The 27,618-nt window shown below is 48.7% G+C and overlaps 1 protein-coding gene across 1 annotated transcript in view; it reads right to left on the bottom strand.

The window, feature by feature from the left end:
• Window positions 1-20,921, bottom strand: part of DCLK3 (doublecortin like kinase 3) — a 53,017-nt gene extending 32,096 nt beyond the window's left edge. Inside the window, exon 1 of the mRNA XM_075547078.1 lies at window positions 20,813-20,921. Coding sequence (XP_075403193.1) covers window positions 20,813-20,894 — 82 coding nt within the window. The 5' untranslated portion in view covers window positions 20,895-20,921. The remainder of the gene's footprint in view (window positions 1-20,812) is intronic.
• Window positions 20,922-27,618: the final 6,697 nt, after the last annotated feature.

Raw genomic sequence — 27,618 nt, 5'->3', positions numbered from 1 at the left:
ATATACTATGAAATTTAATCTTTGTATTATCTTTTGAAAGAACTAAGAATATTCACCTTTTTCTAATCCCTTTTTCACCAGAACCAAGGTGTCTAATAAAAAGAAAAATTACCTGGACAGTCAGTAAGATTTTAGAACTCTCTCATCTGCTCACTTACTGTCATCTCTCCAGTCCACCTGAGAGCAAGCCAATAGGACAGAGTAGAACGAACTTGCCCCGTGGGTTCCTGAGGCTGTCGAGCTGCACAGGAGCAGAAAACCCACTCTTTCCCCCAGGGAGCAGCTGGTGGGTTTGAACTGCTGGTCTTATGGTCAGCAGGCCCATGCATACGCCTCCAGGGCTCCTCTCCTTCCACCCCAGCTTCTGGAAAAGGGTATATGCTACTGGTAAAAGCCGTCTCTTTAACTATTAACAACCTATGTGTGGTTGTTACATGCCCTCGAATCAGCCTCAACTCACGGCGACCCTCTGTCCAACAGAAGGAAACACGGCCCCGCCGGGGGCCATGCTCACAACCGTTAAACTGAAGCCCACGGTTACAGCCACCGGTGTCAACCCATCTTCCATCTTGCATCTGTCTCTGCCCTTTACTTCACCAAGCACGATGCCCTTTTTCAGGACCGGTCTCTCCAAACAATAAAGTATGTGAGATGACGTTTCTAAGGACTGTTCTAGCTGTATTTCTTCCAGGGCATATTTGTTCATTCTTGTGGCAATCCACGGTGCTTTTTAATGTTCTTCACCAGCACCGTAATTCAAATGTATGGATTCTCCTTCGGTCTTCTTAGATAGCCAATGGCCAACTGTCACATGAATTTGACATCATTGAAGATACTATGGCTTGGGTCCGGCGCACCTATGTCTTCAAAATAACCCTTTTGAAGTGTTTACAACACTTTTAAAAGGTTTGGAACTGGAAACACAGGGAATCCAGGACAGATGAGCCCCTCAGGAGCAGTGGTGAGAGTGGCAATACTGGGAAGTGGAGGGACAGTCGGGTAGAAAGGGGGAACCAGTTACAAGGATATACATATAACTTCCTCGTTGGGGGACGGACAACAGAAAAGTGGGTTAAGGGAGATGGCGAACAGTGTAAGATATGACAAATTAATAATGATTTATAAATTATTAAGGGTTCATGAGGGAAAGGGGGGCGGGTAGGGAGAGGGAAAATGAGGAACTGATACCAAGGGCTCAAGTAGAAAGCAACTTGAGAATGATGATGGCCACAAATGTACAAAAGTGCTTGACACGATGGATGGATGGATTGTGAAAAGAGTTGTACTAGCCCCCAATAAAATGATTTTTAAAATAAAATTTAATTTGAAAAAATAAAAGAGATTTTAGACTGCGACTGCCAAAAATAAAAAGCGGTCTTGTGCAGAAACTAAACAATTTTTGTCTAGTTTCTTGACTGTGGCTCCCACGAGCATTCCTTGTGAATCCAAGTAAGGCAGAGTCCTTGACAACAGCACTCTTTCCTCCATTTATCATGATGTTACCTGATGGTCGCGTTGTCAGGGCCTTGGTCTTCTTGACATTGACTTGCATCCATGTTGCAGGCATCTGTCCTTTCTCTTCGTCAGCAAGTGCTTCAAGTCCTCCTCATCTTAACCAGCAAGGTTGTGTCAGCGGCAAGGTTGTTAATAAACCTCCCTCTAATCCTGGTGTGACATTCGTCTTCACACAATCCAGCCTCTCTGATTATTTGCTCAACATACCGATGGAGTAAGCATTATGAGAGGTTATAACCCTGACACACACTTTCCTAAGGTTAAACCATGCAGTGTTCCCTTGTTCCACACAACTGCCTCTTCTCCCACGCACTGCTTCCCCAGGAGCACACTGTGTCCGGAATTCCCATGCTTCTCAAGGCTATCCATATTTGAGGAGCTACACAGTCAAATGATTTTTAATAAAGCACAAGTAAATATCTTTTTTTATTTTTAATCATTTTATTGGGGGCTCATACAGCTCTTATCACAATCCATCCATACATTCATTGTGTCAAGCACATTTGTACTTTGTTGCCATCATCATTCTCAAAACATTTCCTTTCTACTTGAGCCCTTGGTATCAGCTCCTCATTTTTCACCTCCCTCCCCCACGCCGCCTCCCTTATGAACCCTTGATAATTTATAAATTGTTAATATTTTTCATGTCTTACACTGGTCCATGTCTCTCTTCAGGGAGGGGGTTATATGTAGATCATTGTGATCAGTTTCCCCTTTCTCCCCCCACCTTACCCTTACCCTCCTGGTATTGCTACTCTCAATATTGCTCCTGAGGGGTTTATCTGTCCTGGATTCCCTGTGTTTCCAGCTCTTATCTGTACCCTCGTACATGCTCTGGTCTAATGAGAATTGTAAAATAGAATTGATATCGTGATAGTGGGGGTGAGGGGAAGCATTCAAGAACTAGAGGAAATAAATTTAAAATTTTTTTAAATAACTAGAGTAAAGTTGTGTGTTTCATCGATGCTATACTGCACCCTGACTGGCTCGTCTCCTCCTGCCACCCTTCTGTAAGGGGATGTCCACTTATCTACACATGGGCTTTAGGTCTCCACTCTGAATTCCCCCTCATTCACATTGATATGATTTTTTGTTCTGGGTTTTTGATGCCTGATACCTGTTCCCATCAACACCTCATGATTACACAGGCTGGTGTGCTTCTTTCATGTGGACTTCTCAGCTATATGGTTACTTGTTTATCTTCAAGCCTTTAAGACCCCCAGACACTCTATCTTTCGATAGCCAGGCACCATCAGCTTTCTTCACATTTGCTATGCACCCATTTTGTCTTCAGCAATTGTGTCAGAAAGGTGAGCATGACAGAATGCCAGGTTACTACAACAAAGTGTCCTAAAACACAAATGTCTTTCTATTAGTCTCTGCTTTCAGCCAAGATCCTTCTGACATCAACAATGATATCACTTGTTCTATCTCCTCTTCTGAATTCGCCTGAACCTCTGGCAGCTCCCTGTCAATGTACTGCTGCAACTGTTGTTGACTAATCTTCAATAAAATTTTATTAGCATGTGATATTAATGATATTGTTGGATAATTTCCACATTGTGTTGAATCAACTTTCTTTGAACTGTACAAACATGAATCACCTCCAGTCAGCTGGCCAGGTAGCTCTCTTCCAAATTTCTTGGCACAGAAAAGTCACGCTCCAGTGTTTCATCAGCTTGCCATAACATTTCTTCTGGGAGTCTGGCAATTACCAGAAACTGGTTTTAGGTTAACGCCTTCAGTTAACGCCTTCAGTACCATCAGTTCTTGATCAGATGCTGTCTCTTGAAATGGTTGGGTGTTGAATAGTTACCTTTGGTACAATGACTGCGTATTTCTTCTATCTTCTTTTGATGCTTCCTGCATCGTTCAATAATCAATATTTTGCCCTTAGAATCTTTCAGTATCACAACTTGAGGCTTTAATTTTTATTCAGTTCTACCAACTTGAGATACATTGAGCAGGTTCTCCATGTTTTTGTTACTCTAACTCCAGGTCTTTGCATATTTAATTGTAATGCTTTATTTTGTCTTCTGGAGCTACACTTTGAAATTTTTTCAGCTCTTTGAATTCATCATGTCGTCCTTGTTCGTTGGCTGCTCCATGATCAAGAGCAAATTTCAAAGTCTCTTCTGACATCCACTTTGGTCTTTTCTGCTTTTCCTGTATTTAAATGACCTCTTGCTTTCTTCATGTATGCAGTTCTTGATGTCATCTCACAGTTTATTAGATCTTCTGTCATTAGTGTTCAATAAGTCTTGAGGTGGTCCTGAAATCTAGATGGGATATAATCAAAGTCATATTTTGGTTCTTGTAGACTTGTCATTTTTTTCAACTTCAACTTGAACTTAGACATCGGTAATTGATGATCTGATCCAGTCAGGTCCAGGCCTCACTTTGCCCATTGATATTGAAATTCTCCATAATCTCTTCCTACTAATGTAGTCAATTTGATTTTTGTGTGTTCCATCTAGAGAACTCCACCTTTTGCGTTGTTGAAAAAATGGTATCTCAAAATGAAGAGGCCGTTGGTCTTATAAAATTCTATCATGCATCTCCAGCTTCATCTCTATCACCACGGCCATATTTTCCCACTACTGCTCCTTCCTCTTTGTTTCAAATTTTTGCATTCCAATTACCAATAATTATCAATGCATCTTAATTGCATATTTAATCCTCGGTAGCTTTAGCGGTTGAGTAAATCTGAATAATAGTTCTATTAACTTGAATTTCTTGTACCTAGATAAATATTACCCTATCACAGACAGCACTGTACATCAACATAGACCTTGAAACATTCTATTTGACATTGAATGAGATGCCATTCCTCTTGAATCCATCATTCTCATCATGGTAGACTACACGATTATTTGATTCATAGTAGCCAGCAGTCCATTTCATCTCACTAGTGCCTAAGATATCGATCTTTATGGGTTTCATTTCATATTTAATGTCTTCCAATTTTCCTAGATTCCTAGCAAACCTAGGTGGCACAGATCAAAATGCTGCCCAGTCCTGTGCCAAGCTCGGTGGCTGCTCGGTGCTGAGGCTGTAGTCCCTGTTACTCATCAGCAAGTGCGTAAAGTCCTCTTGGCCTTCAGCCAGCAAGATTGTGTCATCAGCATATTGCAGGAAAGTCACATACAGTATCTAATAATATACTCAAAAAGGATTGGGAGAATCACACCCAAACTGCTATAGAACATAAATAATGCTTGTTGTTGATGTTTGCTGTTGAGCCCATTCTGACCCATAATGACCCCATGTGACGGAGTACAACTATCTCACAGAATTTCCAAGCTATAATCTTCATGGGAAGGTATTGCCAAGGTGTTTCTCCCCAGTAGCCACTGGTGAGTTTGAACCTCTAACCATTGGGATAGCAGCTGAGGGCTCTAACCATTGCAGCAAGAGCGCTCTCTGGGAACTCTTCAAATATGTACAAATTACTTGTTCTGAAAGAAAGGGAAGTGGATTTTTTAAACATCTGGTAATATCTAATACAACAAAAATTACTAGAAAATAAAAACAAATCAATCTAAGTGCATGTTATTAAGCCCCTCTTCCTAGCAGGGAAGAGTCCCCTTTACCCACTCTAGTTTTCAGTGATTCTCCGGATGGATCAGCTGTGGCTTCAGTGCACGCTGCTGAGAGACTGACTATTCAATGCCACTCTTCTGTGGGAGAATGGGAGGGCTGGCTGAACCCATCTTCCTTTCCCTGAGTAATCAGCTCTGGCTGTTTTCCAGAGGCCATTTGGGAACAAATTCCTTGTGCTCCTCTGCAAATATGAGGCAGGAGAAACATTTGCGAACTGACGTCTGATTGTGCAAACATTCTAAAGATAGTTTTCTAAATGAATAAAAATTTTTTTAAAGCTGAATTGGAGCTTCTCCTGAAGCCTGAGAAATGCCACTGTTTTATAACTGTACTGGTCAAAGCTGAAGCTAAATTTCTAGGTCGGAAAGCATCACTGTGCCTGGTGTGCCATTGATTGGCCCTCCCCACCGGGGACAAGGCCACCTCTAATGATCTATGACATTGAAGGATCTTCTTTATCACTAACATGACATGCATGACTGGGACATGAGAAGCAGTGTGGAGGACAAGACTTTCTCCTGCTCATATCTCAGAAAGACCTTTGTTCTGGGTTGTCTTTTATCTGCAGACCCATTCATACCAAAAACCTGCGGTGCCTCCCCGAGTACTGGCACAAGAACCCAGTAGAGTGACTGATGAACATTTGCCAGTCCTTCATGTTCTATCCAGCCTGATGCTGGGACTTCTTTCCGAAGGTCCTTGTTGATGGAAAGATGAGGTTTAACAATCCAATCACTTCAGAGACACTGAGTTTTAGGTACGCCCTCAATTTTCACATACCCTTTGCCACAGAATTCATTCCAACTCCTAACACCACTGTGTGCTACAGGATGGAACTGTTTCAGAGGGGGTTGGAACCCACCCAGAAGCCCCACTACCGACAGGCCTGGGAACCTGCTTCCCTCAAGACTGCAAGCAAGAGAACCCTCGGGGGCAGTTCCGATCTGACAGGGGTCACCATGAGTCTAATTCAACTTGAAGGCAATGGGGTGTTTTAAAGCAAAGAGGCTTGGGTTTCTTTACTGACTCCTAAATCTCACCCATAACCCCTCAATCAGGCCCGATGCAGCCCCAATGGGCTTTCTATCTCATTACCATATGACCTCTCCCACTTCCTCTTCCATGAGCTAAATTTGCCTTTAAAGGGGGAAAAAAAGCTGCAGAAAGCATTTGTCTCTCTCGGCAGATGTCCTAGACACCAGGCGACACCCTCAAGGCAATCCGCCACTAAGGGGATCGACAGCCAACATAGGAACTGTTTTCTGGGTCCCAGGAGTACCCCTCCAAATGCTGTCCTGAGATGGTTCAACCAGCAGCCTTCAGGTCTGATTTTCTGTGTTCTAGACCAGGGGAGTGGTTAACGTGAGTTATCCATTATCTCAATGGTTTTCTAAATGGTTAACGTGAGTACCAGTCACGCAAGGGTTACGATGCAGATGATAGTTCCATGAGCCTCTATGGAGCCTGAGAACCTGCCTTTCGATCAAGCTCCAAGGTGGGGGTAACACTGCCGGCTCACATTGGGGAGGCAAGAGGCTGGAAAAATCACGGGTGTCCTTCTATGAATGCTGGTCATCTACAAGCACTTTCAGACCAATTTCTTAACGTTGTAAATGTCATAATGGCACAACAGCATCTTTGTTTGCACAATCTGACTAAATAACTTAGAGGATCTGCATGCAGAGAAATGTAGCCCAGCCAGACAGGCCAGGATTCCCACCCACAAAGGGGTAAGCACAGCAAACAGAAACGCGGTTGGGGGTGAGGAGTCTAGACTTGGACAACTCAAAGTAGGCCAGCAGCCTGGGCATCATCGGCAAGCATGTGAGAAATGTGGACTCTGGAGCCCTGCCCCAGACCAACATCATCTGAGCCGGCCTTTTAACAAGATGTTGGGAGGTGGGGGGGGATTCAGGGGAGCCAGGGGCTCGAATGTTGACTCACATTAAAGTTGGAGAAGCTCTGCTATAGAATATCTCTGGCTTTTCCCCAAGTGCTTAGTGTAACCAAACAAGGGAGGCCCCACCTGGAAAGATGACAACGCCCTTACTCTAGTCTGTATCGATTCACACTTAAGAACTGGGCATTGTGACCCAATTAAAATCCGAATGGGGACCCAAGGCCTGGCTGTTGGCCCTGCCGGTGGGTTCAGTTAGAATCTCAGGTATCTTTTTGTACCACTTGCCAAATGAGCTGGAAGGGAGTGGGTGAAGGAGGTATTTGGGTGCAGGCACCCATGAGCCCCTGGGAGGAGAAAAGAGGCCCAAGAGGAATGACAAAAGAGAGGACTTCTGCCCCTGCACTCTCTGCCCCAGAAGGGCTGGTCTGGGCTCCCTTTGGAGCACGAGGTCCAGGATGGAAGGGAGCTGAGCTGTCACAAACTTTGTGTGAGGCTGTGGGTAAAGGGCCGAGGCGCCTAGAGGAGGCAGAGGGTCAGCCGCCTGCCTCGCCTAGTACTAGCCCAACACGGCGGACCTCAGGTGGCATGCATAATAGCAGGGAGGCCATGGGATGGAAAGACAGAACAAACAACTGCAGCAAGACCAGGGACCACAGTGAACCTGAGCACAGGTGACAGCCTGTCCCGGGGGACCCAGAGGATGCTGGCTGAGGTCCTATGTAAGCAGATGGGGCTTCTGGGACTTGTCAAGCTAGACATGAATATTAACACGGCCTTGTTTGCCCTCGGGGCGTGCGAGGCCTTGGACATTCCCGGTGACTCTGACCGTCTACGTTTCTCTCCACCTGCTTTTCCTGCAGGTGAACTCACCTCCATCTCTCCGGTTATTTTGTCACAAAGCTCTCCCTGGGGACAGACTCCCTCCTTGGGCTTCATGTTTCCTCCCAACACGCCCCAGCTCAATGACGATGTGGTCCCTCGGGTGCCCCCACTCACTCAGTAAAATTCCAACAGGGCCCGACGCCCAGGCCGGGCTGCTGTTTCCGATGACCTGGATTTCTAATCCCAGTTGTCTCCCGCAGCCAGGAGATGCCAGATAACCTCAGCCTGGGCAGAGGCTCACCTTTCCCAGAGGATCTTGGGGCGTCTTCATCTGGAAGGGCGTCTCCACCCCAAGAACATTCTCTAGGAGCCTAGATGCTGGTGAGACTCCACAGCCTCCTCTTTCTGTCTGGTTATGGTAGCTCATAGGCCTTCTCCGGCCCACTCAACTGCAGTCCATGTCACAACAACACATCACAGCAGATCTTAGCCCAGTGGGCTTCACGGCAGTCTGATCCGGCAGGTGAGGCTGTGGAAATCACTCTGAGAGCGAGCCCCTCCATCGTCTCTGGTCCAGGCAGTAGAGACCGGTGGTATGGGGGTTATCTGCTCAGCTGCTAACCGAAAAGGCTGGCGATTCAAACCCACCCATGGCTCCAAGAGGGGAAAAATATGATGATCCACCTCCCTCCTCCTACCCCCTAAAGATTTCAGCCTAGGAAACCCTATGGGGCAGTTGACCTCTGTCACATGGGATGGCTGTCAGTTGGAATCCACTCAATGACACAAACAGCAACATCTCGCTTCTGCGTCTTCAGACTTTGTTTTGGACAGACCGTAGGTGACAGGGCAGGAAGACGTTTGGGATGTGTGCATCATCCGTCAGAGCTGTCAGACCTCACTCCTCAGACACAGATGTGGGGGCGGACCGACACTGCCGCCACCCATTTTTCTGCAGGAAGGAGGAGGCAACGGCCCGGCGCGTCGCTTTAAAGGGCCGTGTTTAAACAACGTCTGATGTCTCCGGAAGACCATCTTGATTTCTAACTCAATTACCCATGAGCAGAGAAAGCCGTGTTCAGAGGACGTATCTCAAAGCACACGTAGCTCACGCTCATACTCAGGAGACCTGACATTTAGAAAACACTGGGGCTGTTTATGGAAAGCATTAGGAAGGGAGTCTTATGAATAATTTTACGCCCATAAACAAGGCCATATAACTAAAATGGATAGATTCCATGCAAGGCGTATTATCAAGCTCACCAAGAAGTAAATCATCTAACTAGCTCCACTGTGACATTGATCAGAGGTCGAGGTACGCCAGGCGAGGCGTAGCTTGCCTTCAACATGCAGGCTACAGCCAGTTACACAATCTGTTGGATTTGCCGGTTAAAAATCCCACAAGCGGCTTCCATTCAGGCACGCGCCCTTTGTACACTCAACCACGCCCCCGAGCTATATACTGAGAAGGACATTCATGTGGCTCCAAAGGCTGTGAGGGTGGAAACTTCGAGTGTTAGGTCTGTAAGCACGATCCCCCAATAGCCCAGCGCCCTCAAGTGTCAGACACAACTTTGGCCCACAAAATCTCACTGGCATCGAGTCAATGCTGACTCATAGTGACCCCATAGGCCAGGCTAGAACTACCCCAGTGAGTTTCTTAGACTGTAACTGTTTATGGAGGTAGACAACCCCGTCTTTCTCCCATGGAGCAGCTGGTGGTTTTGAACTGCTGACCTTGTGGATCACAGTCCAACACATAATCACTATGCTACCAGCTCTCCTAGAGCAGCAGTTTTCAACCTGTGGGTCGAGACCCCTTTAGGGGTCGAATGACCCTTTTGCAGAGGTTGCCTAAGACCATTGAAAAACATCAATATTTCATAAGATATTACATATTGTTTTGTGATTAATCACTATGCTTTAATTGTTCTTAATTATGTTCCATTTGTAACAATGAAAATACATCTTGCATATCAGATATTTGCATGACGATTCATAACAGTAGCAAAATTACAGTCATGCAGTAGCAACGAAAATAACTTTGTGGTTGGGGGAGGGGGTCACCACAACATGAGGAACTGTATTAATGAGTTGGGGCATTAGGAAGGTTGAGAACCACTGACATAGAGGGAAGCAATAAGCCCAAAGCCACACACTGGATGATAAAAAACCATTCTTCCGGAGATTGTGAATCTTTCATTAAAGTTTGGGGATGCCATTTGTCACCACAGGATAAAGGAAAGCCCAAGAGGCCTCCCCGAGGAAGTGGTGAGCCAAAACTCAGTCTCATGAAGGGGCCTCGACATCTAGGCCTCAGATACTTCCGCGCTGTCCTATTTGCTCAGCCAGCCAGCATCTCAGTTGGGCAAAATAATGTCACACAATGTTCCTGAAGCTACAAACAGGTAAGCTTTACCCTGATAACCCCAAAGACAGCACGGCCTCGGATTCAACTCCCCGAAGTACATTAAGATCCCAAACAAGTACGAGTGACCTTGGGCACAGCAGGGTACTGTGCCAACTTTGCTGCCTTTGGGGATTTCAGCCTGGGTTTGCTTTTCCTCTCATTTAAAAGTAGAGAAGTCACCGTGCCAAACGACTGCTGGTGACAGGCTTCCGGCAGGTACCACAAAGCGCCCTCACTGTCCTCTGACATCCCTCCTAAGTGCCAGAGCCGTGGAGGTCCTCAGCCACATGTGTGCCGGCAGCGCACCCGGTGGTCCTCGCTGCCCTGGGAGCTCTGGGACTCGGCAGCCTGGCTCCCCAGGACTATCGTCACCTGCGTGTGCTAAAATCTCAGTGGCTACGAGGTGTGTGGTCGGCCTGCGATAAACAAGTGCTGCTGGCAGAGTCCCCTAAATCCACAGCCCTGCTAACAACCATCACCATGTCACACAGAGGGGGCTGTGGGATTGAAGCAACCGGGTGCTCAGGATTTATGCCTCCACGAAAACCTAACCAAACCCACCGCCACAGAGACCACCCGGTGATCAAAGAGCAGCCCGTGACAATCACTGATCATAGGCGCTTCCTAGTGTCTCATTTTATAGCTTTTACACTGAGCGGGAAAAGACCTAGATGACCTAGAAGAAAAAGACTTTCTTAAAATGCTTGGACAGGATGGGACTATGCCTGACTGAATTGTTAGCGGACGGTGGTTAATTGTAGTTTGACCATGTCAGCCTGGTCCAGATGGAGACAGCTAGTTAGCCAGGATCTGCGGAGAATGTTTGCCAGTGACTCAAGGCAGTTCGGAAAATATAAAACTTTCCTCTGTCCTCCCCTGAGATGGGCAGATATTTAAACCTCCTTCCTCCCGGTAGAATAAAAATCCCGCATGCAAGTTTGTTGTTCTTTCTTTGGGTTGTAGGCTGCTGGGAAAGCCCACGCCAGGAGGGAGGTAAAGCAGTAAGAGGAAGGGCTACCAACCTGCCCCTTCCCACCCTCCCACCCCCACCTCAACACGTCCAGTCCACGGTGCCCTTCTAAGAGAGGCAGCAGCGAAATAAAGACGCCTCTTTGATGCTCAAAAGGAAGAAAGCCCAAGTCACTAAACACAAAGCGGACTGGCAGCCTCCCTTGTCTCTCACACAAAGACACAGCAACTGGAAAAGAACAAATACCTACCCAATGTCCCAGAGATCACAGGACCCACTGGGGCATTGGAACCGGTTGGCAAAGTCCGTGTGTCCTCCTCCTCTGTCCGACCCACCCACCCACCGGTGCAGACTCTCATTTCCCTTTCACAGTGAGGGTGGGCTCTCGTTTTCCTTCCACACAAAGAGACATCTTTGGAAAACACTCTCTCCAGAAACTGACAAGCATCGTTAGTCAAGCAGAGTCGGAAAGGGTAGAGTTCTCCGAGTCTATGTAACAATGCGGTCATTTCAGACACAGCACTAACACGTCCCCAGAGAGAGAGGACTCGACCTGCCCTCACTCCCCACCCACCCAGCCCCCACAGGCTTCCTGGGACCAGATTACTGGAGATCAGCAGCCTCTGGGCACCAGCTGAGCCCAGGTTCCTAAAAGAGAAGGGGGATCTGGTCTGGAGCACTTTGTGTTTCTACCTCTTTCTTTTCCCTTTTCTGAGGAATACAGCCGATGTCTTGCCGTTCTCCACTGGAACACAAGATGAGACCCTGACTGGGCAGCAGCAGCCTTTTGTTTTGTTTTGCAAGGACAGGTCTGACCTGCCAGGGCTGCCTTTGGCATCAGTGCAGAGGGGGCCTCCTGTGACATTGTCTTTTATTACCCAGACTCTAAACCTGTTATTACTGACAAGCATCAATCATGTCAAAGCAGACTTTGATGTCGGGGCCAGTGGTGTCTATGACCAGTCAGAGACACTTACAATCAAGTTTTCAAGGTGTAGGAGATCGTGCCACAGATAGAAAACACACAAAGAAGCTCGCCTATCTGTTTGCATGGCATCTGTAACCCGGCACCTGGGCTGTGGGGGTGGGGCGCTCCAATTCTTGTCGAGAACCCAGCCCCTCCCTCTCTGCCACCCACTCAGAATGTGTTGCAATTTTAGAAGGTGTCCACATTTTGCTTCAAAAGATAACTAGAAGACAGCCTGCTACAAGTGTGTGTGTGTGTTTAAAGAAAAGAGTAATACACGGCATTCCTAAAGAACTAAAGACGGGGAGTTCAAATCCACTCGATAGCTCTGCTGTGGGGGGGGTGGGGGCAGAATGCGTGTGTACACTACATAACTGTGATCATCAGTTGGAAAAAATAATAGAAGAAATATTAACGCTTATAACGCTAACATATAGAAAGCTCTCAGAAATAATCTTACCCAAAGGCGTGGGCCTGGCACGAGGAAGACCACAACTGGAGAGGAATGAGGAAGGGCATGTAAACGACTGGCCGCTCCAGAAAGTGAAATACTCGATTTGAAGGCACCATTTCTTCCCTAATGCAATTTGCAGATTTGAAGCAGTTTAGGCACTAATGTAATAATTTTGGAGGGAGGACGGGACGAGATGCGTAATGAAGATAGTAAAATGTATTACAGAGCTGCAATTACGTCTTGGTACTTGCACAAGAATAGCTGGATTTGACGAAAAAGAAAAATATAGCCCCCAAATAGCTACTACTTCGCATTAGAATTTAAAGATCATAAAAATGCCATCAGGAAGATAATAATTCTTAATCAATGTTGGAACAATTGGCTAATGATTGTGGGGGGGGCGTATCTGTATTCTCATCTCCCTCTGTCACACACACGTACATATTTTCATTCCAAGTGAATTTAAAAGTTAAGCATACCCCCACTGCTGAATTTGACTGGCTTTAAAAAAAAAAAAAGTTAAGCATAAAGAGCTAAACCATAAGAGAACAGAATTAAATTTCGCTTTAATGTTCATCAAGCCGCTGAAGAGGGGAGGAATTTGGGAATTAGAAGCATTATTCAGGGAGCTCAGTGGGAAACGCTCTCAAGAGGCCTCAGGTATCTGTCCTGAGTGCAGACAAGGAGAGGGCTGACTTACGTGCGACTGTACACAGAAGGGACAGTACCCAAGCGAGGCGCCCAAGGCCGAGACTCCTCTGCTTCAGAGGACAAAGGCTCAAAAGCTCAGAGGCCAACCTCATAAGACCAACTTTTCACCCGTAGGCATTCCAGTGGAGACGGGCAGCCAGCCACCTATTTCCCTCTTGAAAGCTACTCTGGGGTCGGGGAACTAACATGCCAAGCACTCTGGCCTGCCCAAGAAAGGGCCAACCTGTAGCCACAGAATGCTCTCTGCATTGCAGCAGCGTGCAGTGGGTGCTCTCAGAACAGCACTAGCAAGTGCTCAGGGACAGTGGGCAGGGGACTGGTGGCATCGACTGAAGAAGAGGGCTTATGTGGGCGCTGCCAGCATCCCTGTCCTGGACCCAAGTGGCAGAGGCTAGTGCTGGAGGTCAATCTGGAAGCACCGCCACCGCTGAGCTACCTCAAATCCCCAGGCTCCTCCAACAGGTTTCTGAAAGGCCCTGCTCAAAACTAGGAAACGGTAGCCCTCCAGCCAGCCCTTCCAGTTTGCCCTGGGCTGCCTCGTGGAAGTATGCATCACCATGAAGAACAAACCCTCCTGCCACCATTTCCATGGGACCTGTGGACCAAAAGGCAAACGTCGGAAACCAAGAGCCTTCTGTCGGAGAAAGAGGAGGCTTTCTACTCCAGGAAGGGCTTACCATCTCAGAAACACAGGGCCAGTCCCAGTGTGGCCCGTGGGATTGGGAGGGGTTGGGATCCACTGGATGAGTTGGAGTGTGGGGGGTTCCATGAGGAAAAGCTGTGCTCCCTGGGGTGGTAGGGATGCACCTGCCCTTGGGGCTCTGTAGCAATCACATCAAGGAGGCAGGGGGGAGGCTTTACTTCTCGGAGGGCCTCTGCTGTGGAGATGCCATCTGTACCCAGACCCAGCAGCAGGCAGAAGCTCGTCACAAGCGGGGTCAGTGTGAGGGAACGCCATTTCTGGCAGCCTGCACCTGTTGCTTTTGTCAGCTGGTTAATCGTTTTTAAAAGAGGGGACAGAAGGGTCGAGGGTAGGAGACGAGCCAGTCAGGGTGCAGTGTAGCAACAGTAAAACCTACACCTTTCCTCTAATTTTTAAATGCTCCGCCCCCCACTATCATGATCCCAGTTCTACCTTACAAATCCGACTGGACCAGAGGATGTGCACTGGTACACATAGGAACTGGGAACACAGGGAATCCAGGACAGAGGATCCCTTCAGGACCAGTGGTGAGAGTGGCGATACCAGGAGGGTAAGGGTAAGGTGAGGTGGAAAGGGGGAACTGATTACAAGGATCTACATATAACCTCCTCCCTGGGGGATGGACAACAGAAAAGTGGATGAAGGGAGACATCAGGCAGTGTAAGATATGACAAAATAATAATTTATCAATTATCAAGGGCTCATGGGGGAGAGAGGAGCGTGGAGGGAGAGGAAAAATGAGGAGCTGATACCAAGGACTCAAGTAGAAAGCAAATGTTTTGAGAATGATGGTGGCAATGAATGTACAAATGTGCTCGACACAATGGATGTGATAAGAATTGTATTAGCCCCCAATAAAATGATTTTTAAAAAGAAAGGGGGAACATGGAAGTTACCTTTTAGCATACTGAATGTGGAAAATTTTAGTGAATACAAGATTCCCACCCCCTAGGAGCCCCAGGGGTTGTTTGCAGCTTTCGGTGTTTTTATTTGTCTGTTTGTCTTTGATCGTGTTCTCTGCTCACCACTTCCCCAAAGTGCAGCTTCTATACTCCAGTGTACGTCATTTGCTGGGGCTCCTGTAATGGTCTCTGCTGGGAGAATGTCCACCCAAAGAAACCTGAGTGTGGGAGGCTGGTCATTCTGTTCTCCCAAACTAAAGGCAGACCACTAATCTCACATTGTGAGTCTGGCAGCTTCTGCCTCAGACCAGCCAGTCATCAAACACATAGAAGAAGTCTGTGCCTAATTAGGTCAAATGTTGCCAGACCCTCCTCCACCAGGTCAGAGGCAGCAGGCACAACAGAAAGGCTACCCAAGCCGTACTTATCATCCTACCTAATGAGCACACTAATTAAATGTCCTGTTGAGTCAAACAGGCACTGAAAGATGCAGCAAGTCCCCAGAAATTGGTCCAAGGAACGCTCTAATCAGTTGGAAAATCTCAATAGGAATGTGGCTGAACACAGCTCTGCCCTTGAACGCTTCTGTTCTGTCCACCAAGGCATGGGGCCCAGGGAACCCCAGGGAATCCGAGGCATTGGGTTGCCTCTCAGCCCACCTCCCTTCTCCGGTGTCAACCTCCAGGTCTCTTGGATTCCACATGCAATATGTCTGCCGACTCAGGCTCCTTCTCGCTAGTCCCTTAACTCCTGCCCTTTCTGAGCCTTCAGCATGTCTGACCTAAACCGCCATCACGCCTTTCCAGGGCTTGCTGTCGTCCTCCTACCCTTCACCTGCCGCCACCCCCACCCCCGCCCTGGACAGAGGGACATCTTTAAGCCCTAACAGTGGTCACCTCTCCACCCCTTCATTAAACCCAGAAATGGTTGTCTCACCTATAAAACTCGGCATAAGCCACAATGCATCAGCTCCACACTGAAGCCTAGAAGAGCCAGGGAGCAACTCTCCAACTATCTCTTTCTACAGTGCTGGCTGCAGAGACTACGTGTTCCAACGGGGTGACTGCAAGATGAGGAAGCTCCGTGAAGCTGGTGCTCCACTGAACCCTCAGGGGACACATCATGATGAGGAATGGCTTGGGTTAACCAAATAGAATTATGGAGTTAATATGTTGCTGCAATGGACTGCATCTTCTCCTGACTAAGAATGACATCGGGAACTGAGCTCTGTGCCCCCGAATGAGCCTGTCTGTGATATCCTATGCTTCAGATGACCCTGTTCAAGGACCTGATCATGGCACCATACTTTTTGGCATGTAGCTCCGTAAGCCCAGAATGCCCCTCCCCAGACCCTTCTGACCTCCTCCCTACTAAGGCCAAGTGATTGATCCTTCAAAGTCCATTTCAAGTAGAGTTACCAACAGGAAGTTCACACACATACCCATACCCCTTTCCAAACTCCCTTCCACCCATCGTCCACGAACACAATCCTTTTCTCATCATGCCACAATCACATGATTAGATGTCTCTGTGGCAGGATTGTGTATCTCTACAACCTCAGTGCCAGCTCTTTGGAGTGTGGGCAACATTTGTCCAAAAGAGCTCCCTTTGGGAAACTGGTTCTAAGGCATTTGAGGGAAGTTGGGTTAACTCCAACTACCCGATGGGAAATCCCATATTCAATCCCAATTCTACACTGCCCCTGCCGCAGGTCTCGGCCAGGAAGCCTGAACCCTCGCCACCATCTTCCCCTCACCCCAAACACAAGATTCTCAGCCCCACCCCTTTCCCTCAGAGAGAGATTCGGACTTCACCTCTGGAAGGTGTAGCCTGGGACTCAAAAGTGAGGTCCTCACACTAGAGGCATCCACAGCACTTAAGCGACAGTGACAAAAGCAGCATCGCGGGCTCCTTCCCGGACCACCTAAACCCAAACCTGCACTTTGACAAGAGCCCCGGAGCATGATCGTGACCATTATTGTTAGTCTATTCAATAGTATTTGACCAAGCACTGGCACCCAAACTGAATCTCGCCAGCAAAAAGTTCACTCAACAATATTTTCCATTTGTAATGCTGTTGGGTGCCTTCAAGCTCTTTTCAACCCACAATGCCCCATGTGACAGAGCAGAGCTGCCCCACAGGGCTGTCTTGGCAGTAATCTTTAAGGAAGCAGGTCCCCAGGCATTTCTCCTGCACAGCCAGGTTCAAACCACCACCTGTGGGGTTAACAACCAAACCCTTAACCATCTGCCACCCCCTGGGCTCCTATGTATTTGTAGTAGTATCTGCTAATTACTTCACAACACTCAATCTTCAGAACAATTGAGTCACACCCATTTATCAAGGAGAACAACGAGTCTCAGAATAGTTGGGTACCTTGCCCAAGGTCCCACACTGTGAAATGTAAGAGCCAGATTTGAAGGAAGTTCGAAGGGACTCAAGGGTCCTAGCCTCCACCCCCCTCGCCACGTGCCACCCTGCAGGCTGCCGAGCTGCATGAACGCTAGCACTAAAGAGCAGAGCAGGCAGCTAGGAGAGGCCTTGGCTCCCTCGTGCAGGCACTGACCTGGTGCTTGACTCCAGCCCACCCCTGCCATCCCCATCCTGATGCATCTCCGCCAACAACTAACCCTAAGAGGCTTCCAGTTCTCCCTGGGTACGTTATTTCATGAGCTTGCTCAAATAATTGTTGGATGAATCAATGAAAATATTTCCCTCTTTGATCCTCAAATAGCCCTCTGAAGTTGGTTGCATAGTTATTATTAAAAAGTAAACAAAGATGAAGACACGGAAGTTCCCAGAGAATTTCAGTCTTGCCCCAGGTCACCAGGAAGTCTCCATCTGAGACCTAAGCTCTCAACTCTCAGTCTACACTTCTTCCCCATTCCTACATTCTGTCAGCTCTGCTTCAGTCCTGCATCAAAGCAATGAACAAATATGTTTTCTTCAAAGAACTTTCCCACGTAGTTCTATCCAAAGGGGACTCTGCTCCACCACAGGACAAGCCAAGTTTAGACACTGAGTCAAGGCCAACCATAGAAAAGAGGAAAACTCAGGAGAGTATACACAATGGACTCCCAACCCCGGAAGAAGGGAAACCCTCACACACAATGAACCACTGTCAAGCCTCAGAGCCCCCTGGCAGCTCCTAGGAAGCCAGGTGAGTGAATGACTAACTGACCACTTCCCTGGCCAGCCTCTACCTCCCACCTGCAGTTTGTAGCACTGAGTTTCTGATGGCCAAGGCACGGACTTTTTCCTTCTCCTGGCCCATTTTAGAAAGAGGCTAAGACATTTAGTCAGTTGGGTCAGAGCAATGCAAACATCTGCCTAGAGTGTTCAGATCGTTAGAGAAACATAGGAGGTGGAGAAGGGAGGATAAGAGAAATCAAGAAATGAGATCATGGGACAAATGGGCAACCCCCCATCCCAATCTTGTTTTTGTTCTCCCAGGCACCATGATGTAGTCCCCTTAGGTTGAACACTGGGTGCAGTGCCAAAGGCAGCTGAGAGGGTCAGTGAACCCTAACACCCTTCTACCAATCCTATGCCCAGGCATTGGACAGCATTCACCCAGAATGGGGGAGGTTCTGCTACTTCACACGGAGGCACCCTACAGACCAGCACAGGCTACCATTTACTGGTGATCATGTTCTTATTCTGATACCACAGCCGGGAAGGGAGGGGTAAAGAAACATTGAGAGAAAGGTCCACATTTTATGTAGAGTTCCATAGAATCAGATCCTGAGATAAGAATGGCTATGAAAACGTTTAATTAGGAGGCACTAGGAAGGATTGGTAGTGGAGTTTAATAAGACGCAGAATGAAGGCAAGCAATGACCCACAGAGGTCATGCTAACGTCACTCCACAGTGAATCTCCTAGGAGAAAGCATGCCATTCCCCTGAGTGTCCCAATCAAGGGAAAGGACCCTGGACTATGTGTGCCCTCATTTCTATAGATTCCTGTTTTGGGGCTGCCCCAAATGCACCGCACTCCTGGCCCACACACAACACAACCACAGGCACTGACATCCCAAGGGTCATGCTCCAACAGAGACGTGGTGACTGTCAGCTGAGCGGAAAATACTGATGGGCATCAGCGTGTCCCAAGGTGGTAGAGAGATCCGAGGAGACACGCACTCCCTACTCCGATATTTCTTTCCCTGCGAGGGGTCTTTCTCCAATTTGGAGCTGTTTTGCATGCTGAGAACACTAAGACTGGGCCTCAGTTCATTGGGAGGCCTTAGGCGTTCTCACTGTTTCCCACTTCTTTGAGTCCACAACAAAGGAACAAGCATGACATGTGCTCTGCTTCTGAGACCTTTCAAAGGCCAAAGAAATGAGTCACAAAGCACCTTTCAGAAACCATTTCCTGCCTTCTGATTCTGTCCCACCCCCCACCCCACCCACACCTGTCCGGCACTTTGTGGCACTACCCTAGGCAAAGCAATCCGTACATTTGTTCAACTGCTTTTTCTACATTGGGGTGTCAAGCAAGCCCAGCACCCCTTCTGTTTCTTCTGTGGACCTTGCCCCCTAAGTCTAAGCACAATGCCTCCCTCTTTGGAATCATGATCTCAACACCAGCCTAAGGGATCACCTCGCTAAGTAAGACCTACTGCACATCTCCCAACACAACCATCAAAGGACAGGGCCACTTAATGGCTGGATGTTACATGAGAGACAAGTATGAAGAGGGAAACTGGCTTCTACGAGCAGCTTTTAACGTGGACTCTACGTCAAGCAAGAGACAGAAAATGGATCAGCTGGGTGGGGGTGAGGTGTGGGGGATGACTAAGTGTAAGAGATGAATAACAACCCAAATTCCTGCCCAACTTCTCTTCACCCCCTCTCCACTCCCAGCAGACGGAAACTGCAAAGGTGACCCCAGACGCCTCTGCCCAGGCTAATAGCATCTTCTCCCATCTCACCACACCTCGCCCCCAGACACACGTGAAAGGGAGTGTAAATATGATCCTATATTTGATGTAATTGATGGAATATGGTTTCTCCCTGTTCATTCCCAAATGTTCTGCCCCTAATCATTCCCAGGATCATCTTTCATGCTTTGTTTCTTTATGGGGATCAGATTCCAATTCGAAGGAATGTTCCTTACCTTCAGCTGGTTAGAAAGGCAGCAAAATAAATAAACAAACAAGCAAACAAATAAAAGAGGAAGCCCTTGATGCTGGGTTCAAACCTATGAACAATCGCGAGGATGGCGCAGGACAGGGGAGAGCTGCGGGGCAGAGGGGCGCTATGAGTCCGCATGGACTCCAGGGTACCTAACAGCGACAAGGGCAGCCAGAGCTGGGGTTCAAACACTGACTCCTTCACGCCGAGCTAGTGAGCCCAAGCAAGGTGGTGGAAACCTCGGCTGCCTCCTCTAAGAAATGGGGAGTACACTGTACAAGATTAAAGGATAGGTGAAGGCCAAGTCTGGGTGAAGCATCCCGCACACCGCGATGCTCAAAACATGCCACTTCCTTTCGGGGCATCATCGCTGACTGCAGCCCCGCGCACCGCGCAAGGTGCCAGCCTTTCAGGCAGTGTCTCCAGAAGGAAGAAACCAGCTTCGACAGCGTTATTCCCAAGCAAGAGAATTTCACATTTCAGCTTGTGGAGACACCCGCGCAAACACACACACGCACACACACACACGCACACGCCACAGCGCGCGCCGGGCACTCCCACAGGGACTGACACGGTCCCCGCCGTCCGTCTGTCCCCCTCCAGCCCCATCAGCCGGGGCCAGGGGCCTGAGTGCGGGTACAGAAGTTCTCGGCTCCCGGCCGGCCGGGGCAGCTCGCGAGCAGCCGAGACCCGTTCGGCGCCGGAGCGCACGGCACTCACCTGGGGCGGGCCTCGCGGGGCAGCCCGGCGCGGGCCGGGCCGGGGGCGGCGGCGGGCGCGGGGTGGGCGCGGCGGCGGGCATGGCGCGGCCGGCGGCTCGGGCGACTTGCGGACTTGACTCTGCGGCCGCCCGGCGGGGGCCAGGAGGCGGGGCGCGGCGAGCGATGAAAAGCGCGCCAGCCCGCCCTCCCTCCCTCCCGCGCGCGCCGGCGACGGCACCCGGCACGTCTCCGGGGGCGCGGGGCTTAGCAACGGCGCCCGCCGCTCTCCCCGCGCTGGCCGGCTGTGCGCGCCCGCCGCGCGGGGCTCTGGAGGCCGGGCGGGGCTGGCTTTGAACTTACGTCCACGCCCCGCTTCGTCAGCGTACAGGACAGCCCAAGGGCGGCTCCAAAAACGTCTCTCCGCGCCCTGGGGGGCTTGGCCCTTGGACTCGCCTCCTTCCCCGCCTAGTGCTGGGCGCACTGGCTTGGCACCCGGCGGGGTAGGGCATTGAACGTGCGCCTCGCCTGCTGCTGCTGGCGGCAATCCCTGGGCGGCCCAGGACCCCCATGCAGTCCTCGCCGCACCTCCCGCCCCTACAGTGGAGGGTCTAGACCTGGGGAGCTACTCTTTCCCCTGCCCCGCGCCCCTTCTCACACACCGCCTGTCTTCAAGGAGAGCCCCACGCCTAGCCACCCTGTGTAGTTTCTGAGTCTCCAAGTTTTTTAAGGCAGTGGTTCTCAACCTTCCTCATGCCACCACCCTTTCATACAGTTCCTCGTGTGGTGCTGACCTCCAACCATAACATTATTTCCGTTGTTACTTTGTAGCTGTCATTTTGCTACTGTTATGAGTTGGGCGACCCCTGTAAAAGGGTCGTTCGACCCCCAAAGGGGACGCCCCCACAGGTTGAGAACCGCTGCTTTAAGGGAACAGAGAGCCTCCTCCTGCTGCTGAGCGGCCCCTCACACTTACTGCTCTACGCCAGACGCCCCATTATTACATCCCAGTGGCCCCCTAGAGACCTGGGAGCGCTGGTGGCATAGTGGTTTCACAGACGCCTGCGATCCACAAAGTGAGCCCTTAGAAATCACCAGCAGCTCCACACGAGAAAGACTGGGCGTCCTACTCCTGTGAAGAGTTACAGTCTCAGAACCCCACAGGGCAGTCCTACCCTGTCCCCTATGTATTCATCGCTGCGAGTCCGCGTGCACTCGATGGCCGTGAACAAGTGAGTACCCACGTGCTGCTGATCCACACCTGTAGCCTCATGCCTCCAGCTTCCTGCCTTCCTGGTATCACCTGAAGGCGGCCCAGGGCCCCAGGCATGGTTTCATCTTCACCCAGCACCACACCTAATCTTCACTCTGCAGGTTCTCTGGGTCGGAAACACAGTAGGGAGCCCAGGCTTCCATAGCCTCAAGCCCTGGCTCCAGGGTCCTGAGTGAGTTGGTCTAGCCGGGCGGGGTGGGGGTGAGGGCACATACACCTCTCCATTCAGTTACTGACGTGTTTTTACCTTGATCCATTAGGCCACTTTAGGGACCCCATCTCTTTCCAGGCTCCCACAGCACCACCTTCATTGCCTCAGGATCACAAAACAGCTGTAATGCCCCCCCCCCCCCGTGTGAAGTCTCTATGAAAAAATGAACTTCTTGGTCTAGCAGATAGGTTGGCCAGACAGCCCACTAGGAAATCAAGTTGGTTTTTTTTTTCATCAATCCCATTTTGTAACAGTGAAGGAAACAATAAAACTTCCTAACTTTCCAATCTCTCAATTTCCAGTGTACCCACCCACCCCCCAAAAAAAACAAACCGGTTGTATCAATTCCAACACACAGTGGCCTCACGTGCTTCGGCGTATACCTGGCTCATCTTTGGGAAGTAGATAGCCAGACCCTTCTTCCTCAGCACTGCTGGGTGGACTTGAATGGACAAGATACTGCTGAGCAGCCAAGGGCTAACTATTTGTGCCATTCAGGAGCTTTCCCTCTAGTGCAAAGAATGAAACCATCAGATGAGGTGATCAACAGTAAGGAGAAACTTTGTGGCAGAAAGGAGATACACCATGTTGCTATTTTAAGTGAGTGGTCAGAGAGAACCTCACTGGCAAGGGGACGTTTGAACAAAAACCAGAGGAAAGATCTTATTAAGAAAGTCCGTTCCAATTGGTGGCAACCCTGTAGGGTAGAGCGGAACTGCATCCTTTGTTGGTTTTCCAAGGCTGCCACATAGTAACTGGTGGGTTTGAATCACCAACCTGGAGGTTAGCAGGAGCATATTAACCAACAGGTCTCTTTCTCCTAGAGAGGCATTTCTATAAATTAATTAACTATAACCTCTCCTCTTGGCCTGACCTTTTCTAATTTAGGGGAAACTAAAAGTCAAATAAACTGATTTTCAGAAAGAAGTTTAACTTCTGTGGAGGAGAAATCAGATCAGTTGCGTGAGCTTCCTTGCAAAAGCGACAGTCCAGCAGTGTTTAATTACTTCTTAGGAATTTGCCTTTGATTTTTAATTAGGTATACACATGATGCAATCCCAATGAACACCTTTAGGCAAGTTATCAGATCTCCTCACAAAAGTAAGGGATAAATACTATGGAAGAAATTGCTAGTTGCTTTACCTAATACTCATTCTCTCCTGACCTGATAACCGAACCTCAACTCTTAGCTAGACCTACTGCAACCTGGGATACAGGGCATGGTTGTTTCCCAGTTGCCCAGAAATGGCCCTGTGGAAGTTTCTGGCCAAGGAAATATGCTTGGAAATATTGCTAGGGGCTTTCAAGAGAGTTCCTTAAAGATGCTAACATGACTCATGGGGGACCCTTTTCCCCTCTCAGCCCCCTTGGTCTTGGGATGCTGCCAGTGATAGATTGGATTACTGTCCTCCGTTCTTCACCCCAGCCCTTCCCAGTACATGACAGATCCAAGTTCGTCCTTATGCCGGGACTTTGGGCTTGCTTTGGCCAATGGAAGGTTTTTGAACACAATGTGAACAGAGACTTGGAATGTGCTCGCATGATTTGGTTTCCTCTCTTGAACTCCAGCAAATTCCCATGAGGGTAACAAGCCCAGCGAGGTCATGGTCCAAGTAAATGGAGAGGCACACGCCTTCGTTCCAACCCACCCTGCAGGGCAGTCAACCTGAGCCCCAAAGCAAAGCTACAGCAGCAGGTCTGCACACCTGGCAGTGAATATGGGCTCACTGTTGCAAGCAACTGAGCTCTGGGCTAGTCTGTTACTCAGCCGGAGGGTAGCAAGAGGGGGCCCACTCCATGGTTGGTGACGGCTGCAGGAGCAGCACCACCATCTTGGTTCACGTGATGACCTGGAAGCTGGAAGCCAAGTCCTGAAGGTTGCATAGCAGAAACAGGAAAGCCTGAGTCCTTATGACACCACGGAGCTACACAGCATCTCAACTACCGACGTTGGGCCTCCCTTTTCAGAACGAATAAATAAATCTTTACCTCTTTAAGCCACCAGAGTCAGATCACATGGGTGATTAGCTGGCAGAGGATGCTTTATGTCCATCAGCGTGCCAAATAAGAAAACTCTCTATTTTCATATTGAGCAGCACAAACTTAAAGTCGTCTAATGCAACATAGAAGACAGAAAAAAGGACCTCACATGCCGTGTCCTGTGAGCCACTTCACTCGCGGCTCGTGTAGCTGAGCTGACGGGCATGGACCGAGAGCAGTGGTGATCTAGTCAAGAGCTCAGGGTTATTGTGAGCACACGGCACCAAAGTGCACTCCGGTCGGCTCAGGTGACGTCAGAGAGCACATGGGGTATCTTAAAGATATCTAAAGAAACCTTTCCAGAAGCAGATGGCCACTGTACCTCATGACCTTATTCTCCAAGGCCGGGTACATTTGCTATCCCTTATAGCCAGTCTCTCCAGACAGCCATTGGATTGGAGACATTGGGATAAATGACCATCCCTGTCCAAACAGCCATAGGTGGGTGGAAAAGAAGCTGAAGAAGCATCTCCACAGCCTCCGTGAGGTTGTGCGCAGGGTATGTTTAAGGCAGAAGGGAAAACTGTATGTGCCAGCTAAATCAGCTTCCATCTCCACGACCCCAGGTAATCTTAGTTAAAGAAGAAGCTAGCAACATTCTGAGACCAAGGTGAAGTTCTTTCTATTTAGGAGTTGCTTGGAGGAGAGACCTAGCTAAAGGACTGATGGGTCCTGCAAGGGAATCGTCCCTAGCTGGTAGCTCACCCAGGATTACTCCAGATCGACATTTGGGGAAGGGAGAACATTTCAGAATCTTAGACCCCTATTAGAATATAATGATTCCCTTCATGTTGATAGAACATTTTCAGTGCCTCCCAACCCCCATCGGTTGCCACCTCTCTGCTTCCTGCCCCAGGTAGACTTCTTTTTTTAAAAAAAAAACATTTTTATTAGGGGCTCATATAACTCTTATCACAATCCATATATATACATACATCAATTGTATAAAGCACATCTGTACATTCTTTGCCCTAATCATTTTCTTTTTTTACATTTTATTAGGGGCTCATACAACTCTTATCACAATCCACACATATACATACATCAATTGTATAAAGCACATCTGTACATTCTTTGCCCTAATCATTTTCAAAGCATTTGCTCTCCACTTAAGCCCTTTGCGTCAGGTCCTCTTTATTTTCCCCTCCCTCCCCGCTGCCCCCTCCCTCAGGAGCCCTTGATAATTTATAGATAATTATTTTGTCATATCTTGCCCTATCCAGCGTCTCCCTTCACCCCCTTCTCTGTTGTCTGTCCCCCAGGGAGGAGGTCACATGTAGATCCTTGTAATCTGTTCCCCCTTTCCAACCCACTCAACCTCTACTCTCCCAGTATCGCCCCTCACACCCCTGGTTCTGAAGGTATCATCCACCCTGGATTCCCTGTGCCTCCAGCTCCTATCTGCACCAGTGTACAACCTCTGCTCTATCCAGACTTGCAAGGTAGAATTCGGATCATGGTAGTTGGGGGACCAGGTAGACTTCTTAAGAAGTTACTTCACATTCCCCATTTACCCTCCCTCCCTTCCTTATGGTGAACTTGTCAGACCTGCTGGAATCAAAATCTGTTTCACTCTTTCTGCACTGCTGCTTTAACTGCATTGCTGACAGCTCTTATCTGCCAAACACAGTAAACACAATTAAGTCCTTGTTTTATTTTGCCTCGCTGCAGAATCTGACCAAGTCCCTGCTTGAAACACGTCTACCCTGACTTCTAGTAGTCCTAGTGCTCTTTTGTATTTTATTTTACCCTCTTTTTTAAAGCAAAAGGATCATGATGGCCCCGTGGGTTAAGCATTGCACTGCTTACTGCAGGGAGGGTGGTTCAAACTCACCAGACACCCCAAGGGAGAGAGATGAGATTCTCTCTTTCCCTAAGGTTTTACAGAAGCCCCGGGGAGCAGTTCTACTGTAGTCTGTGGGGCCACTACGATTCAGAATCAACTTGACGGCAGTGGAGATCTTAACATTGTTACTTCATTGTGGGTTTCTCTTGTACTACTCAGTCTTTGTTGTTGTTGTTATTAGGTGCTATCTAGTCGAATCCAGTCCAGAGCAACCCTTTGAACAACAGAACAATATTGTAATTTCCTAGGGCTTCTTCCCTAGGTTTGGAAGACTCCCAGGGCAATCTTATCTGGCCCCTTGATTTTAACTTCAGAGCAAGCTCATCTCCTTTGTTCCAGCAGCCAATCCAGATGGCTACTAGCCCACTCTCCAACAGCATGTCAGATATAAAGCAGCATCTCCCTCTTCAATGCGTGCCTTCTACAGGATTATTGGCCTTATTTAATTCAATTGCCTAAGCCATAAATCTGAGAATTATCACCAACCCCACTGTCGGTCACCAAGTCCTCTGCTCTCTCCTCTCCTCCTTGTCTCTCTGCCATTGCTTTATTCAAGTTGTTGTTGTGATGCATCTTGGTCATCCTGACCAGTCTGTTCCCCTCCATTGCTGCAGCCTTTGCTGGCCTTACTCAAACCAAACCCACGGCCATCAGGTCAACATTGACACATAGCAACGTCCTGTGGGCTTCCGAGACTACGAGTATTTACAGGAGTAGAAAGCCCAATCTTTCTCCCTTTGAGCTGCTGGTGGTTTCAAACTGCTGACCATGGGGATCGTAGCCCAACCCATAATTATACGCCACCAAGGCTCCTGTCCAACCTTACTAGAGTTAAGGAATCCTTCTAAATACTGAGCTAGGTGATCACACAATTTCTCTACTTAAATCCTCCAGTAGCACCATCTCCAAAGAGCCAAGGTCCAGATTCCTCGGTATGATCATCAAAGCATTTCAGCCTCTAGACCTCTCTATGTCTTAACCCTCACCTGTCGCCATTCGCCGTGGATAGGCTGGGCTCCAGCCAACGCAAGGGCTTTGTTTTCTCTGAGCAACTGCCTCTCCATGCAGCACGTCATATGGTCTGCAGCTCATAGACAAGCACCGCCGCCTCACTGTAAGTAAACCACCAAGCCAGGACTCCAGTGGGATTTTTGCTATTACCTATTCTACCTCTCCACGCAGAAGGAACACAGAAAAGAAGGATGAGACCGCACCCATGAAATGACTGCACAGCCATTTCACAGCCAACCTGATCTCACTCTGGACGCTGACAACTGACCCAGACCTGGGCATTCAGTCGGTGATTCTATCTCCCTTGACATCAGACCACACACTTCAGTCGGACTTGGGAGACTCAACCTATATGGTCCGAGTTCACTCTACAGAAAGGTTTCAAAGGGAAGAAGAGGCCAAACACCTGCCTAAGATAAAAGGTGGGGTTTCCTGTGATGTCCTGGA

This window comes from Tenrec ecaudatus, chromosome 4 (assembly GCF_050624435.1).
Source record: "Tenrec ecaudatus isolate mTenEca1 chromosome 4, mTenEca1.hap1, whole genome shotgun sequence".
NCBI classification, from domain to species: Eukaryota; Metazoa; Chordata; class Mammalia; order Afrosoricida; family Tenrecidae; genus Tenrec; species Tenrec ecaudatus.
Note: the sequence above shows the minus strand (reverse complement) of the source record. Positions and strands in the feature narration are given on the sequence as shown.